This window comes from Drosophila obscura, unplaced genomic scaffold (assembly GCF_018151105.1).
Source record: "Drosophila obscura isolate BZ-5 IFL unplaced genomic scaffold, ASM1815110v1 contig_4, whole genome shotgun sequence".
In the NCBI taxonomy this organism is placed as follows: domain Eukaryota; kingdom Metazoa; phylum Arthropoda; class Insecta; order Diptera; family Drosophilidae; genus Drosophila; species Drosophila obscura.
This window is the reverse complement of record NW_024542828.1, coordinates 9,782,003-9,797,755: the sequence shown is the minus strand read 5'-3', so window position 1 is coordinate 9,797,755 and position 15,753 is coordinate 9,782,003. Positions and strand designations below refer to the sequence as shown.

Below are 15,753 nucleotides of genomic sequence, written 5' to 3'. Positions count from 1 at the left end.
TACATAGCGACATTTAAATACAACTACATACACGTAACTTAAATATTACTACAGTTTAAGCATAAGCAGATCCCTCTGAGAAACCCCCTCCCACCCCGCCCCACACCATATCGAAGTTACTCAAAGGCCAGGGCCAGGCGAGGCTTCGCCAATAGCTTTACAGCATTCAAAATGCGCGCAGGACGATTCTCAGAAAGAAAGATATAGCAAGAGAGAGAGAGAGAGTGTGCCAAACCCCCCTCAATCGGTATATATATCAAACAGACTCCCCCCAAAATACACACACACTCCAGAAAATACACACACACATATGTATGTAGTCAAGTCAAATGAAAATCAAATCTATTCGTAACTTCAACTTCAAAATAAATAAAAAATAAGTTAATTAAACATCCTTATTTAAGAAAACATCTGATCACAAGCGAAAGAATGAAACAACTAAAGCAAAACAACTAAATCGAAAATCAAACGAAAATTTGCAGTTTTGGTATAAAAGAAAAAACACACACAAAAACAAAAACAAAACGGAAACTAAAAAACTTAAAGAAAAAGAAAACATGAATAAATGATTGCGTTTTTTTAGTAGCAAACGCGATTCTCAAAATTCCCAATAACTTTTGGCCCGAAATCGAAAGAAAATCAAAATCAAAACAATGTTTGAAAGTAAAATTTTTATCACTTATTTGGCGTAGGAAAAATCACAGAAAGCTAAAGAGAAGAAGAGATAGAGAGAGACGAAGAGAGAGACATTTTATGGCGGTGCAGTGTCCCCTGCAGTGTCATCCATTAAAGTGGGGGGGACATATGTATCGCCATTTTTTGTTACAACAAACTGCAATAGAGCAGCGCACGGTGCCCATACACTTTCGGCCAGCACTGTGCGTCTGCACCAAACGGATTAAGTTCAACAATCAAAAATATTATTAAACATATATTAATACAACAAAGAAACAAACTTAAGCATCCTCAGTTTAGACGTTTATGAAGAAGAGGTTAAAACTTTTGGCTTATGACGTGTAACCCCAGCATTTCGGCAAAGCAAACGGCAAGCGGAAGCTGCCATCGGAAATTCCAAATTAAAAAAAATTGATATATATACCACAACAAAAACAACAACAACCAACAAAAAAAAGCACATGACAAAGTATAAAAATATAAAGTAAAAGTTGCATAAAACCCAAATAAAACCCCATAACAGAAATAAAAAAACAAATAAATAATAGAGATACCAGATAGCAGATACCAGATACCAGATATCGAAGCAGAAGCAGAAGCAGGATTACAATTTAGTTTTAACAGCCAACAATAGCCAGGGAAACATACACAACTCGTATGTGATATTTTTGAGTTAATCTCTCACAGTTTTTCACAAGTTTACAAACGAAAAAAAAAAAACCAAAAACAAAAAAAAAGAAAATAAGTAACAGAAACAGAAACAACAACAACAAGCCCAATTAGCAGCGACAATATACATAATTATATTCGATAGAAACAACAACAGCAACAGCAAACAACAACACAGAGCACTTCCAGCAGCAGCAAGCAGCAACTTTTTTTGGGTTGATTGTCTACACATATCAGAGATATCAGAGATATTGGTAGCCGAATGAATGGCTCTATATATACATATAGAGAGATCAGATCAGGCGGAGAGCGGAATGCGGAAGGGAGTGCAGTAGTACAGGAGTGAAGAGTGGGGAGAGAGAAACAGATTTTGTTTGTGTTGAGTCTTTAAGCCATCCTGAGTTCAAAGTTTACACTGAATAACTGAATATTTACCCATGATCAAATACGAATATAACAAATATATATATACACATAAAGCAATACAAATACCGATAACTAATCCATAAGTGTTTATAGTTGAATTTTGACAGACAGACAGCGAGAGAGAGAGAGAGAGAGAGACGAAGACGAATCAGATTTTATGCCACAGTTTCATTTGCAATAGTCAAGAGCGTGCCACGCACGCACCAGGATAATTTATAGTACAATACAATGCAACCAGCAGACAAACAACAAACAAACAACAAACAAACACAACAACAAAAGCAAAGCAACAAATAAACGAATAAACGAATAAGCAACCAATAACTTTTTACAAAACGATTTATATTTTTATACTCAAATGAAAATGAAAAACCAATCAACCGCCACAGCAACAACAATAGCCAATTAGCCAAATAAGCCAAAACTTTTAGTTCGTTCACAAGATATTTACGTTAACAATTAACAAACAACAGCAACATTTAAGTTTTTATTTAAGCAACAGCAACCGAAAGAGCTCCGAGCCACGAGCAACTGATTGATTGATAGACAGTGGAACCCCCCAGTCAAAATCCCATCCAGGCAGCCCGTACAGATCCGCGCATGCCACACAAGAAATTGCCAATAGTAACATATGTATGCAACCAAGTTGCACAGAAAACCAAGAGAAAGATATAGATGGAGATGAAGATGAAGACGAGGACCCAATGAAATGATGCCTGCCTGCTGAACCCAAGGGAACCTACGCCTGAGCCCACAAGAGGAGACACAATCCAAAAAACCATTCGCCAAACTCATGCAGGACTCTACGGGATCTGGATGGAACGCTGACGTGGCGGGGGCAATAGATCCATCAGACAGTCAGTCAGTCAGTCAGTCAGTCAGTCGGAACGGAGCCTTTCACATAGGCAACAAGAATAAGTGATAAAAACCTTTTGTTTCACAATTCTCTTACGAGCAACTCAATCAATCGAAGAACAACAACTAAATGAGCCACAAAACTTTGCGTGCGTTAAACTGGCTCCATCTCCGGCAGCTGCTGCAGCAACGGCAACAGCAACAGCAACAGCAACAACAGCAACAACAAGGACTCGTGGGGCATGCAACTGACTGCGAAATGAACTGCAAAACTCCTTTGGTTTACTCCAACACACACAATCAAACAAATAAACAAACAAACAGATACCGATAAACAGATGCAATAAACAAGAGAAAATTGACAAAGATTGGGGCGCCACCCCAGCACAATGGGGGGCGGCCCCAGACAATAGCCCAGTAATATTATTATTATTTCCAATAGGTCGCATCTTTGTAATCCCCCGAGGATTAAAGATGCGCCACAAGAACCGTCGTCAACAGAAGTACAACCAAAATGAATCGCACCCATTGGCACCACCAAGAATCAAGAATCGAGCAGCATCAGTTGCCACTGCCCTGCCCTGCCCTGCCCCGCCCCGCCCAATGTTACAGTTGCAGTTGCCGGAAAGGGAGCCAGACGTTTGTCAAAATTCTACACGAAATTTTATGTAAAACAGCTGTAGGAGCAAACGAAAAACGCAATTCCAAACGAGCCGCCCCCGAACACGCGAAACACGCGGGAAAACAATCGATTTTCAGTTTAAAGTTTTTCCTTCTCGGCGATCGGTCCAGTTTCGATCGGTCGCGTTCCTATGATTTATAGACGGAGAGAGAGGCATGCCCTGGGTTCCGCACCCCAGCCCCAGACCACGAGGGGGCAGCCAAAGGGGGTGGGTGCCCCGAGGCATGTGTAAGATATGTACTATAATAAAAGTAAAAAAAAAAAACGTAAACGAAAACGATAAGCAAACAAATGAAACAACAATATTTATACAGAGACTGCAAACAAATGTGATCAGATATTTTATAATATATAAGTTTACAGAGCAAGATACAGCAAGGAGCATATAGCCAGAATCAGAGCAAGAAACAGAATCAGAATCAGAACCAGAAAACTCTAGTTATATAGCCGAACGATCAAATCAAAAGCGAAACAACAGCAACACCAACCACAGTAACAGTAACCGTAACAGTAACAGTAAAAGAGTACAGTTAGCATAGAACGTAACGAGTAACGAGTAACGAGAGCAGTAAGATCGTGAGCAAGGACTCGCAACGAGTCGAGTAGTAACACGTAAGCAACCGAATAAAAACAAAACAAAACTATTTATAATAATATTTTTTACAATAGAATATACAACTAAATATAGCAAAACAACAAACAAACCGAGCGGGAGGCGCAGCAGAGCATGCAAGATCCTAGACCTTATCCAGTTCCAGACACCTTATCCCTGAACCATATACTCCACCATATACCCTCATCCATATTTGATCCACATGCACGTGCTGACGCCTCTACGCGCAACAGTTGCCTTTCACAGAAACAATTTACCATTTAAGTTTAACAATAGTGAAATAGACAAGCCAGAACGGTGCCACGCAGTCGCAGTGGTGCCGCCGTTTTCCCCACAGCCAGTTTTCAGTTGAGCATCTCTTTTGGTTATTTTCGAGTACTACAAAGCAGAGCAAAGCAGTGCAGTGCAGTGCAGTGCAGTGCAGTGCAGTGCAGACGATTTTTCATTTCACGGTTCATACAAAGGTTCTATTTAGTTCAAGGAGTAGCAGGAGTACAGAAGCAGAAACAGAAGCAGAAACAGAAGCAGAGAACTAACCAGTTATATAATACACACACACACACACACTATCAGATATCAGATATACTAAATGTTTGATATATAGTTTGATTTGAATCCGTTGAGTGAGTCAAGTTTATCAGTTGGATCAACAAAGTTTGGAGACATTATCGTATTGAGTTGAAGCATTCAAGCATTCAAGCATTATGCAAAATTAAGCAAACCCTTGAGTTCTGAACAATAGTGCCGGAAATATTTATAAGATAAGTGAAACTATATATATAAATACATAGAAATATATATATATATAAAATACATACTCTAGACGTCGTAATCCGTAATTTCAGCATAGCTAAAAAAATGTTCTAAATGTACACTGAATAAAATCCCCCAATAAAACAAGAAACAAGAAACAAAAAACAAGCAACAAACTGAAATAGCAAGAGAAAGTGAGAGGGAGAATCGCCTGCGCAGTGTTTTCCATGCCGAGATCGCAGATGGAGGGAGACTGCCTGTCCTTGAAGTGAGAGAGTAACTATACCCAAGACCCTGCCCCCGCCCCCAGCACACGAGCCACACTCTCAAACAACACATTACGATCCACTAACACACACACACACAACCTTATAAATATATATAACTTATTACTTACATAAGGGCATAAAACTCGAAGCAAAAGAAAAGCAAAACCAAATAATAATAAAATACAAATACAAGATAATGGTAGTTGCTATTTTAAATATTTAAACAAAACCCATAAAAAGAAAACCACAAAAAAAAATCAAACAAAACAAAAGCAAAAGCAGAAGAAACAGAAACAGAAAATCAATCGAAATAAACAAAAAGAATCTTCAAGTATGCAAAAGTCTCTAACTAAAACATTAAGCAGGACAGGAACCAAAAGCCAACCAAAAAAAAACAGAAGCAAAAAAACAGCAGTCAGACATACCCACATACTCGTATATACTACATATATAAACGCAGTATATATGCAGTTTGTTCCAAACCAAAATCATTACGGAAAATATATATGATATTTGTATGCTTTTTTACTCACACCATATAAGCCGAATGGAAAGTGGAAATTAGAAATTGGGATAGAAAACAGTTGGAGTTCCTCCAGCGTCGCCTTTAGGTTTAATTTACGCACTCAGACAGACAGACACACACACACACACACACACACACACAGAGAGACACACAGAGAAACACACAGATACAAAAAATGTCAGCAAAAGTATGAAGAAAACTAATCGTAAAAAAAAAAATACAGAAACAGAAAACAAAGAGAAGCAACTACAAATTTATAATCATAGTTTAGCAGCCGCCGTAATTGATTTTGTCAGCCACACACGAAGGATAATAAGTAAAAGGAGAACAAGAGAAAGAAAATCAAACCGCAGACGCAGACCGAACTAACTAAAAAACCAACTAAGCTAGATACAAAAGATACAACAAATACGCAGAAAAAGATACATAACATAGAACTCATCATCCGCCAAATGCAGTACTCAATGCCGTTCAATCAACAACCAACAGAGCAACCAACCAACCAACCAACTAACCAACAAACCAACCAACACCAGAAGATGAAGATCAGTTCACAGATGCATCAATCAGCTTACTTATAGTTTTCAAGATACACAGAGTCCAGTTCAAGATAAAGATAAATTAAGGATACATACATACACACCTCTAAGCATAATGATAACCAATTCAACCCCCCTCCCCCCAAGCCAGTTCAGTGACAGAAACAGAAACAAAATCAGAATCAGAGTAGAATTAGAGATGGAGGAGCTTAAGACAAGGAGACAAACATTTCGATTAGGAGCAGCTGGCTCGAGTGGTAGGGCATTTCGAAGAACGTTTGAATATTTCGGCTTAGATACGTATATATATGTAGATATGTGTATGACATATATACAAATATATGAGAAAATCAGAACTTTCGGCTCAAAAGCAACGCGCTGCATTTTGAAAACTCAAAACAAAAATAAAACACATAGGGAAAACACTTGCAAATGTGCAAAAACAAAAACAAATGAAGAAGAAAACCAACTCTCGGCCTAGACTTTGGCGTGAATTTCGGAATAAGAAAACCAAAGGGAAAAAACACACACACACAGACGGACAAACCAAAAAAAAAACCAAAAAGATGAAAATTCGGGAAAAGAAAACCAAATGTGACCAAAAAGACGCGCTGCAAGTGGCCCCGCATAACGCTTCTCATCGTCCCGAATCGAGCTTCGCAGACCCCCAAAAAAAAGAAACCAGTTTAGGTATAAGTGTAAAAATTAAATGTAAAAGTATTTCGGTAATGTTCCTATATAAACATAACACACACACACACACTGACACACACACACGCACACACTGACACCCACACAGGCGCATACGAGTAGTACATACATATGTGCATAGATGGGAAAAGACTGTACATATGTATAAGGGGAAATTTGAAGTTTCGGACACACACAAAGCAAATTCAGCATTTAGCATTTTGGCAAACTAAAGTAAAAAAATTAGAGTCGAAAAAATAGGAAAGAAAAAACTGGTCTGCAGGCTCGATTCAAGTGGCAGAAGAAGCGTCGGACCACTTGCAAAATAATACAAAAAATAATAATAACAAGAGAAAAGAGAAATTAACTTAATTTACAGGCAGCATTCTATGAGAACTATGAGAACAATTGCAGATTTCTTTCGATTCGATTTGATTTCCTTGTTTCCCATTGAGGAGAAGAAGATAATTGTACTTTTTAGTGAACACACACAACACAACGCGTTTGAAAACCCCAGGACAAAAAAAGGATAGCACAACAAAACCAAAAAAGAAAAAGAAACAAAAAATCAATGAAGTACTTCAACAAATGACGAAATGAACAAAATTGAAAATCTCTCGGCCATGTTTGGATAATTATCTCTCGGTGTAAACGTTCAGGACAAATTTACAAAAAAAAACAAAACCAAAAACAAAACAAAAAACTAAAAACTTTAGAGCAAAAAAAGAAACTTTAGGATTAAAAGCGGAAAATGGAAAAATTACGAATTCAAAATCCAAAAAATTATAAGCAAAATCACTAAATTTTGGAACAAAAAAATTTCGTATGTAAGAACGTAAATTGTAAGAGGAAGGAAGGATAGAGAACAAGCTGTGCTTGCCGCAGCAAGCAGTAGACGAGGAAGCAGTGCGAGCAGGCGGAACAGCAGGAGAACAGAACGGGGAATGGCAAAACTTTGAAAGAAATTTTGAAAACGTGTTGGAAAAATATCAGAAAAAGTACAAGCTTATTTTAAGCACCTTCGCGCCTTATCTTTAAGAACGTAAATAAATCAATGAAAAATACGAAAAAACGAAACAAAAATGAAAAACGTGAAAAAGAAAAAAAACCTAAAAAAAACATAAACTTAAATTTAAATAAATTTAATACGAAAGAAACACATTGTACATTTAGAAAATACGAGCAAAATTATGCGGGAAATTGCAACTTTCGATACAACTCCTGGTAGTTAACCTTATCTAACCTTAAGTTTCATCCGCACCGATCTGATCCGATCCGATCCGACTCAGATCAGACTCGGGCCCGGAGACCTGCAGAAAGCAAGTTTTTGTTTCCCTCAGTTCGGGTTTTGTGGATAGTCTGCCTATTATTGTAAAGCTCAAAACACAGCACACAAAGATGCAGAAGCAGAAGTAGAATTAGAAAATAAATAACGAGACAAGTCAACATGGAAAAAAAAACACTCCAGCGGATGCTCCAGTGTACGGGCTCCAGCTGAAAATGAAAAATTGAAACCCAACAAGCAACAAAAACCAAACAAAATTCAAAATCATTGCAGCAGCAGATTTCAAAATTACCTAAGAAGCGAAGCAAACGAAATTAAACAAAATTCTCAACTGCGGTTCGGAACAGAGAACCACAACAGACAGAAGCAGAAGCTGAAGCAGAAGCAAAGGTTTTCTAGAAAAGTAAGGAAAACCTATGTAACTTTATGTTCCCCCAAAACAAAACTCTGTAAATGTTTAGATATACGAAAATCCAAAAAGAATCAAAGTAAAACAAAACAAAGAAATGAAATGAAATGAAGACACTATTTAAGTTAGGTGTTGGTGTGGCTACGACCGATTTTCAGATAAGATGTGTATGTAAAAAAAATTACTATAAAATGAACTAGATGGCTCCTAGCCCATTTACCCAAGTGTTTAGTTTTAAAATTTGCTATGTATCCACCACTATCAGTATATATACCCGTACATATGTATATGTATGTGTGTAGTCCTGATCCCCTTCCCTGAGTTTGGCCGACAATCGATCCAAGGCGATCCCTTGGTTCGGACACTTGCCCATCCCAGCGTGTGAATGTGTGAGGGGCCAGAGCGTTGACAGTTCTCAAGCCTCGAAAATAAACCCAAATGCTCGGCCAGGCAGGGCCAGGAGATCGGTCCGGGCTGGCCGGGCACCTCCAGGACATCCAGAACCGTTTCGCACCATAGAACTCAAGGCAATACAAGCAATCCAGTAAGTACGAGAGAAAGAGAGAAAGAAGCAACAGCATAAGCAGAAGCAGAAACAGAAGCAGAAGCAAAGAAAGCAAGGCAAAGGACAAGTTTCGAATCAGAATTTCGGTGACATCTTTCGGCAGAGTTTCGACAACTTTCGATTAGGCTTTTGTTGTTAATTTGTTTTTTTGCGACCACGTCTCCATAGCACACGAGCAACATGCAGCAAGCGGCATGCCACATACAGAAGCAACAGTAGCAAACAGAAGCAGCAACCAGCCACGTGATAAACGAGTTGAGCAAAGTGAAAAGCAATTTTGAAATGGGGCCACAACGTCCGATCTAAAGTGCCTTCAAGTAACAATGAAAAACAAAAGAAACCAAAAAGGAAAAGTAAACAAAAGGAAAACGAAAACAAAAATACCAAAAAAAAATTAATAAAAAAATAAAAACTGTTAATTTTTTATGTAACTAAAGCAGCGCAGCGCGGAGGGGGGAAATTATAAATAAAAATTGTATAAAGAAATTAAACGTGTAAAAAGTATAAACAAATTTAAAGAACTAAGCGACGAATCGAAGAAGATATCGATGAGAAGCGAAAGCGAAAAGGGCTCCAAATAGACCGGAAAGCAAAGCAAATACCAAAACTGCCTCACACACTCTGGCCTGGACTCACACAATCCGCCCAATGCAAGCGATCCGAACCGAACGGGGGGGCACCGCACCGTACCGGAGATGTCGCTGCCAAAAGCTGCAACCACAGATCAGAGATCTGATCCCATCACATCCTCCCCTATCCAATATCCCTAGCAAAAGTTGTAATTGACTACCTAAGTAAGCGATAAATATGTATGTATTTAGTTATAGTATGTAAAACGAATGGAAATTAACATAAAATTAAACATACACACACACACTTTATGTATGGAGAAATTAATGATTTAGAGAAGAGAAGAAACATTGTGTGAACGGCAACAAAGGTTTGGACTTATGAGAGAAAGTATATGCATATACCCCCCATATGTATCCCCCTTTTAGCATACATACGCATACTATAGCGCTGAGTTGCTCATTTAACATACACACACACACACACACATTGAGACACACACACATTAACACTCACACAAAGCGAAGCGAAGCGAAGTGAACACTTGCATAAAAGTATGCAACATTTAATTTAGATATAGAGCGAAGCATAAGTATTCCATTCCACTCAAAAGTTAAGAGAGAAAAAAAGATGATTGCAACTGAAGAACTAAGAACGAGTACGAGTACGAGAACGGCATACTGAAGAGGCGGCAATTAGGTATTATAGAGAGCGAGTACTAACATTTAAGCAGAAATTCAGAGATGCATTGCGATATGCATAAGTGTGCGTGCTGGCTGGCACACACAGATACGTATACTCGATACACACACACACACACACCACACAGTCACACGCGTGCGTCTGCTCTGCGTGCAGAGTGATGATTAATGATGATGATTGATCGCGTATATAAAATAAACTATAAGACTTTCTGGAATCGGAGGAGGCAAGGAAACCTCTACCTACGTTTCCTACTTTCGTGCTCTTTCCTACCACCCCTAACACACACAGATGATACATACACACACGCACACAACAGATCTTTGAGTTGACAAACGTCGTAATCGTTTCTTTAGTCCATGATGGGAAAGAACTAGTAAAAATTAGCAAAATTTAAAATTTAAAATGACATCCACGGGATGTCAATTATGTAACACACAGACACGCACACACACACACACACACACACACACACACACCATTATGTATATATAAGTATGTAAATTCCTTTGAGCTGAAACATTGTATAACCAAAAGATTGCGATTACAAAGACACACACAAACCCACACACAAAAATAAAAACAAAACAATACAAAACAAAAGAAAAAGAGAGAGAGACACACACACACACATCCTGTAGAGGTGTGTAAAGGGTTCTTTGCTTACAACTTTTCAAACGTATTAAACAGTTTCGGCCAACCTTTAGGATTGATACAAGATCGCCCCCGAGCAAAGGGGCTGGCTGCATCGTTTCGGTTGATGGATGCAAAACGTTCAAACGTTCAAAATTACAACAACAACAAAACCCAAATCGAGCCTAGAAATTGATTTATGTTCCATTAAGCAAAAACTAAAAGAGAAAATTTGTGAAAACAAAAATAGGAAAAATGAATACTTTTGAGTTAAAATACAACAATAGACCGGAATGATTTCCAAGCAATAGTACAAACAACTTAAGAGATAACTTTTATAATGTAATTGTAAACTAAGTGGAAGAAGAGTGGAAGAAGCGGCTCTGATTCGAGGGGCAAGAAAGCCGAAAGCCAAAACCCAGTCCTCCCCTCCGCCCAGAGCCGAGAGATGAATTGTAAGAGAATGGAGATGAAAATAATCCCTCGAATGCATATATGTACGATTTCCCCTGAGTTCCCCTAAGTTAACAGATTTAACACACATTTAGTTGAACTTTGATGAGTGCGATGAGTAAGCGAAATTAATGGACCAGGAACAGAGCCACGGAACAGAGCCTGGTGCCATGGATATTTTCGGAGCATGTGCAACAAGACATTCCCTCCTACAGACAGAAGAAAGATGCATTGAAATTCGAGTCACTTCACACACACACACACACACACACACTACACACAGTTTAAATTTATAAGTATATGTAATAACAATAGGAGACAACACCCCCCGCCCCACAGACACACAAAACTCAAACATTACTATTTACCACAATATTGAAATGAAAAACCAAAAGCAAAAGCAAAAAGCAAAAGCATACTCGTACATACGAGAGAACATTTCGAAAACAATGACTATGTCGCGTATACCAACTAGCGATAGTACGATATACTAACTTTATATGATTAACTAAGCTCATTTCGAAATGAACCATAGCGATATATGTGTATGTGTAAGCTACGTTTTGGTTACGGTTTCGGTTTCGTTTCCGTTCTACGAGTATACTTTGGTTTGGTGTACCAACCGCCCAACCCCCACAAACCCCCCTTTTGGAAACTTCAAAAATGCATTCTGGCCCCCCAAAATGATGAGATTCAAATTGAATTTTGATTCAAGCAAATTTCGAGCAACAGCTAAATCGCACAAAATTGTACATTTCGCGCAAAAAAAAAAGAAGCAATTCACACCACTCCACCACCACATCACAACACATTACATCACAATGTCACAACACACGCCACGCAGAAAGCATGATACATGATATATGATATGATAAACCGAAAATGTGTAAGAGTAAATTTCAGTATTTGGACAGACATCGTAAGCGAATATAATTAAATAAAAAATTTATATTGCGATCGAAACAAAATCGAAAATACTAAAAAAAATGTGTAACGGGAATGGAGAAATGAACAAAACACTAAAACTACAATATGACATTTTTAATCGAAAACAAAAAAAACAAAACTTATTTTATTGAAAATTATGTAAAATTTACTAAGGAAAAAATACAAAAAAAAAAAACAACACACAATAAAAGTATATTATATTGTTTATTTTCATCTTTAAAAATAAAGTTTTAAAATCGTATAAAAATAGTAATTGCCAAAGTGGAATTGTCATTTTTTTGGGAAAGTCGGCGACTTTCTGGATCCTAACGGTCCAGCGAATGTATGGGAAATTAAGGCTTATTTGGCCGAGCTATAGCTATGCCAATCGATAGGCACTTGAAAAGAGGAAATCGTAGCCGATATTTTGATCATCGCAGTCCTGCGAAAGTATATCTTTCGCTGATCTGGCCATGATATAGCAAGCACTCATTCGATAGTTTTCTGAATCGACACGTTAACCTGCACTGGATGTCACTATCGACAATCGATAATTCGATGAACACTAATATCGATGATTGCGCACCTCTAATTTACACATTACGCAAAAGATAGATTTATTTTTGTTTTTATTAGAAAAATGTCGCTGTTCAGCGCCTTTGCCAGGTAAGTGAAGAGTCTCTAGCCCATCCCCTGACTGACGGTTCTTTCTGTCATAGATTAGGATTACAGAGAGGTGGCGCAGCCGGCACAGCCGTGGCGGCACGTTGCCTGCATACAACACCTGTGCTGTGTGCCGAACCGCTGAAGAAAAAGAAGAAGCTGGACCCGCAGGTTGTCAAGCAGAGGGAGGATCGCAGGAAAAAGAAGATTGAGAAGCAGATTCGCCGGCTCGAGAAGAATGCGCGCCAGCTGAAGCCGGTGGAGGAGCTGGAGGTGCCACTGGAGCTCATCGACGAAAAGGAGTAAGTGCCCCGCCGTTGATTGGAATCCACTGGTGGTACAACCTGTTCCCATTGCAGCAAACGGCAGCGAAAATTGACGCCCCTGGGCAGCGCAGAAGTGGAGGAGCGCGCCCTGCTGAAGAAGGAATGGGCCCGCTACAAGCACGACGAGAGGGTGGCCGACTTCCAAATCATTGACCGCCTGGTGCAGTCGCAGAACAAGGCCCTGGAAGAGCTCCGCCGCGAGTCCGAGGAGCTGTATCAGGCAGCCATCGAAGTTGACCTGCAGCTGCTGCCTGTATCGCTCAAGGGCCCCGTTGCCACCCCAGCCATCAAGAACTACGCGAGCCCTGATGGCGACTACATACACCAGTCTATGAAGTGGGAATGAGTCCCATTCCGTCCCGGCATGGCTGGGTGCTGTGCATATTAGGGTGTTAGGTCAAAGATTGTTGCTTACATCAGAAATACAAAGAATAGTTAATTAATCACCCAAAGCATTTCCTTTATCTGCTCCTAGAGTCAGCACTTTTCACGCACGGCACGGTGCTTGTTTACCTCAGTCGGCACTAGGTGGCTGGCAAGTTCCCGCGTACCTAACAATTTCCGTACTCTGTAAACAGATTCGCTGCCGGTCATGTCCGAGGCATACTGTTGGCTCTTGATTTGGCTTTATCTGTTGCCCAGAAAAGGAGGCATGTAAGTAGAGGGAAGGGCCAACCACAAAAATACAAGATAAAAGACAGACATCTGGACAGGTGTTCTCCCTGCAGCGAACAGGGTCCGGCCACAAGGCCGAATTGCTCGTCGTCCTTTGGAATCCGCTGCGGCAACAGTACAAGGTACTTCTGCCACCTCCAGCTGGGGGAATACTGCACGAGAGACAATGCGGAGGACCAATGCCTGCCAGGACTGACGTGCAGCTGCCACAAGTGCATGGGCTGCACCAGCTCGGGCATCTGCTTATTGGACCTGTGTCCCTACTATTGGATGTCCTGAGCAACACAAGCTTCATTGTTGGTTGTTGGTGTCGAGATAACTGGATGCGTTGTGTGGCGGATTTATTATTATCATCTGTGGAGAACATGAATAAAGCAGGCGAGAGACTGCAATCAGCTCCCGATAGCAAGCAGGGATCGCAATGCAAAGGATTGACCGGTTTTTTTTGGTGAAGTTTTGACATAAATAGTGGAGGTGTGAGACGTAGATGGATAGCCACAGTGTACTTGTCTTACTTGTGCCTGGGTTTAGGATGGCGTACTGCTGGCGGTGGTTTTAGCTGCGGCCTGCCTCTTTTTGACGCCCCAGTTGTACACTCGCGCCATGTTCACCTCCGTTGTGGTTATTTGATCACTGCGAAATAAAAGTCAAGAAGATAGCGAGTGTTATTTAGGCATTGCGAATAGAGGGGAATCTGCCACTGACCGTAGAAAGTCCTGGTCATGCTCCACCGACTTGAGATTGCCCACGGCTGATGTGACATTTTGCTTGAGCAAGGTCTCGGCCTCGTCCAGCGGATACTCCAGCATCACGCTGGCTCCGAGCCAGAGGTAGACTGTTTTCGTGGGCGGCACCAAGGTTTTGATGAACACCTGATCACTGAGCAGGAATTGTGTCTCGCGCTCCTCGTCCTCCTTCCGCAGCACATTAACCATCTCCAGCGAGCGCTCCAGGTCGGGAATCTGCGATTTCAGCTTCCGGCGACGCGCCTCGAGGTTGTACGCCATAAATCGGTACTTGCCGTGCTGCTCGTCCAAACGCTGCAGCACCTTCTCGCAGTTCTCGTTCTCGGGCTGGGTCATGAACGTATCGATCTCCTCCTGCGAACACCAACCCAGGCAAGGATTAATTCAGATTTTCCATCGCAGCTGCAGGTGCAGTCAAGTCATAGGCTGCAGCCCCAGCCAAGAGCTAGGTTAGAATACACCCACTCACCAGGAATACTGCCTCCGGTATGCCGGCAAAGGTCTTTTGGTTTTCCGGCAATTTGGGCATTTCCACCGAGTCCATGATGCCAGTCATCTTGTTCCGCTGCTCTGTATTCTTTCAATTTACAATTAAATTTACAGCAGGAGTGCGTGCTGTCTGATAAAATATACTGTCTGACTCAGAAACATACCGAAATATACCTTGTCACTTTCGGAATACACCGTAAATATACCGAGGAAAAATACGAACTTAACCCACTTAACACCGTTTTATTTGGACAGGTGAACAACTTTAACCGCGGAAGAGAATACTGTTTTACAGGCTCCTTGTAGCTCCATTTCTTCCTCTTCACCTAAAAAAAATATTACCACGATCACTTTCACCTGAACTGCAAAACAATTCTTCAAGTTTCATAATTTTCGTGTGAATATTTAAAACCCCCCTGGTCAAAAATGGGTTAATCGGTCTCTGTCCATGGTCGGAAATCATATTCGTTGATTTTGATGTTCGGTTTAATGTTTCTAGCTAGCTGGGACTCTCAGCCCTCAACATATAATTTTATCCGACTAATGAATCAATTTTCCCCACGACTGGCTAGTATTCAGAACTCCCCTTTGTTGGATAGCTCACAAAATAAGC

At 40.3% G+C, this 15,753-nt stretch overlaps 3 protein-coding genes across 3 annotated transcripts; 2 read left to right on the top strand and 1 right to left on the bottom strand.

The window, feature by feature from the left end:
- The first annotated feature begins 12,795 nt into the window (after positions 1 to 12,795).
- LOC111070182 (39S ribosomal protein L40, mitochondrial) lies at positions 12,796 to 13,673 on the top strand. The gene is made up of 3 exons (XM_041594930.1): positions 12,796 to 12,907; positions 12,961 to 13,204; positions 13,262 to 13,673. Exons 1-3 carry the CDS (start codon positions 12,882 to 12,884, stop codon positions 13,574 to 13,576), a joined length of 585 nt encoding a protein of 194 aa, XP_041450864.1. The 5' UTR covers positions 12,796 to 12,881; the 3' UTR covers positions 13,577 to 13,673.
- A 65-nt stretch (positions 13,674 to 13,738) lies between these two features.
- Positions 13,739 to 14,533, top strand: LOC111070183. The gene is made up of 2 exons (XM_022360549.2): positions 13,739 to 13,884; positions 13,944 to 14,533. Exons 1-2 carry the CDS (start codon positions 13,823 to 13,825, stop codon positions 14,182 to 14,184), a joined length of 303 nt encoding a protein of 100 aa, XP_022216241.2. The 5' UTR covers positions 13,739 to 13,822; the 3' UTR covers positions 14,185 to 14,533.
- On the bottom strand, positions 14,230 to 15,296 carry LOC111070181 (prefoldin subunit 3). Its single transcript, XM_022360547.2, has 3 exons — positions 15,121 to 15,296; positions 14,611 to 15,005; positions 14,230 to 14,538 (listed from the first exon to the last, which is right to left on the bottom strand). The coding sequence occupies exons 1-3, from the start codon at positions 15,205 to 15,207 to the stop codon at positions 14,433 to 14,435; spliced, it is 588 nt and encodes a 195-aa protein (XP_022216239.1). The 5' UTR covers positions 15,208 to 15,296; the 3' UTR covers positions 14,230 to 14,432.
- Between the last annotated feature and the right edge of the window lie 457 nt (positions 15,297 to 15,753).

Bases quoted from the DNA above. Each gene is read 5' to 3' on its own strand.
- LOC111070181 (XM_022360547.2), bottom strand. From the start codon at position 15,207: ATGACTGGCATCATGGACTCGGTGGAAATGCCCAAATTGCCGGAAAAC. The intron at 15,006-15,120 runs GTGAGTGGGTGT...TGGTGTTCGCAG, and splicing joins TACCGGAGGCAGTATTCCTG to GAGGAGATCGATACGTTCAT. The intron at 14,539-14,610 runs GTCAGTGGCAGA...TTTATTTCGCAG, and splicing joins CATGACCAGGACTTTCTACG to TGATCAAATAACCACAACGG.
- LOC111070183 (XM_022360549.2), top strand. From the start codon at position 13,823: ATGTCCGAGGCATACTGTTGGCTCTTGATTTGGCTTTATCTGTTGCCC. The intron at 13,885-13,943 runs GTAAGTAGAGGG...ACATCTGGACAG, and splicing joins TTGCCCAGAAAAGGAGGCAT to GTGTTCTCCCTGCAGCGAAC.
- LOC111070182 (XM_041594930.1), top strand. From the start codon at position 12,882: ATGTCGCTGTTCAGCGCCTTTGCCAG. The intron at 12,908-12,960 runs GTAAGTGAAGAG...TTTCTGTCATAG, and splicing joins CTGTTCAGCGCCTTTGCCAG to ATTAGGATTACAGAGAGGTG. The intron at 13,205-13,261 runs GAGTAAGTGCCC...TGTTCCCATTGC, and splicing joins TGGAGCTCATCGACGAAAAG to AGCAAACGGCAGCGAAAATT.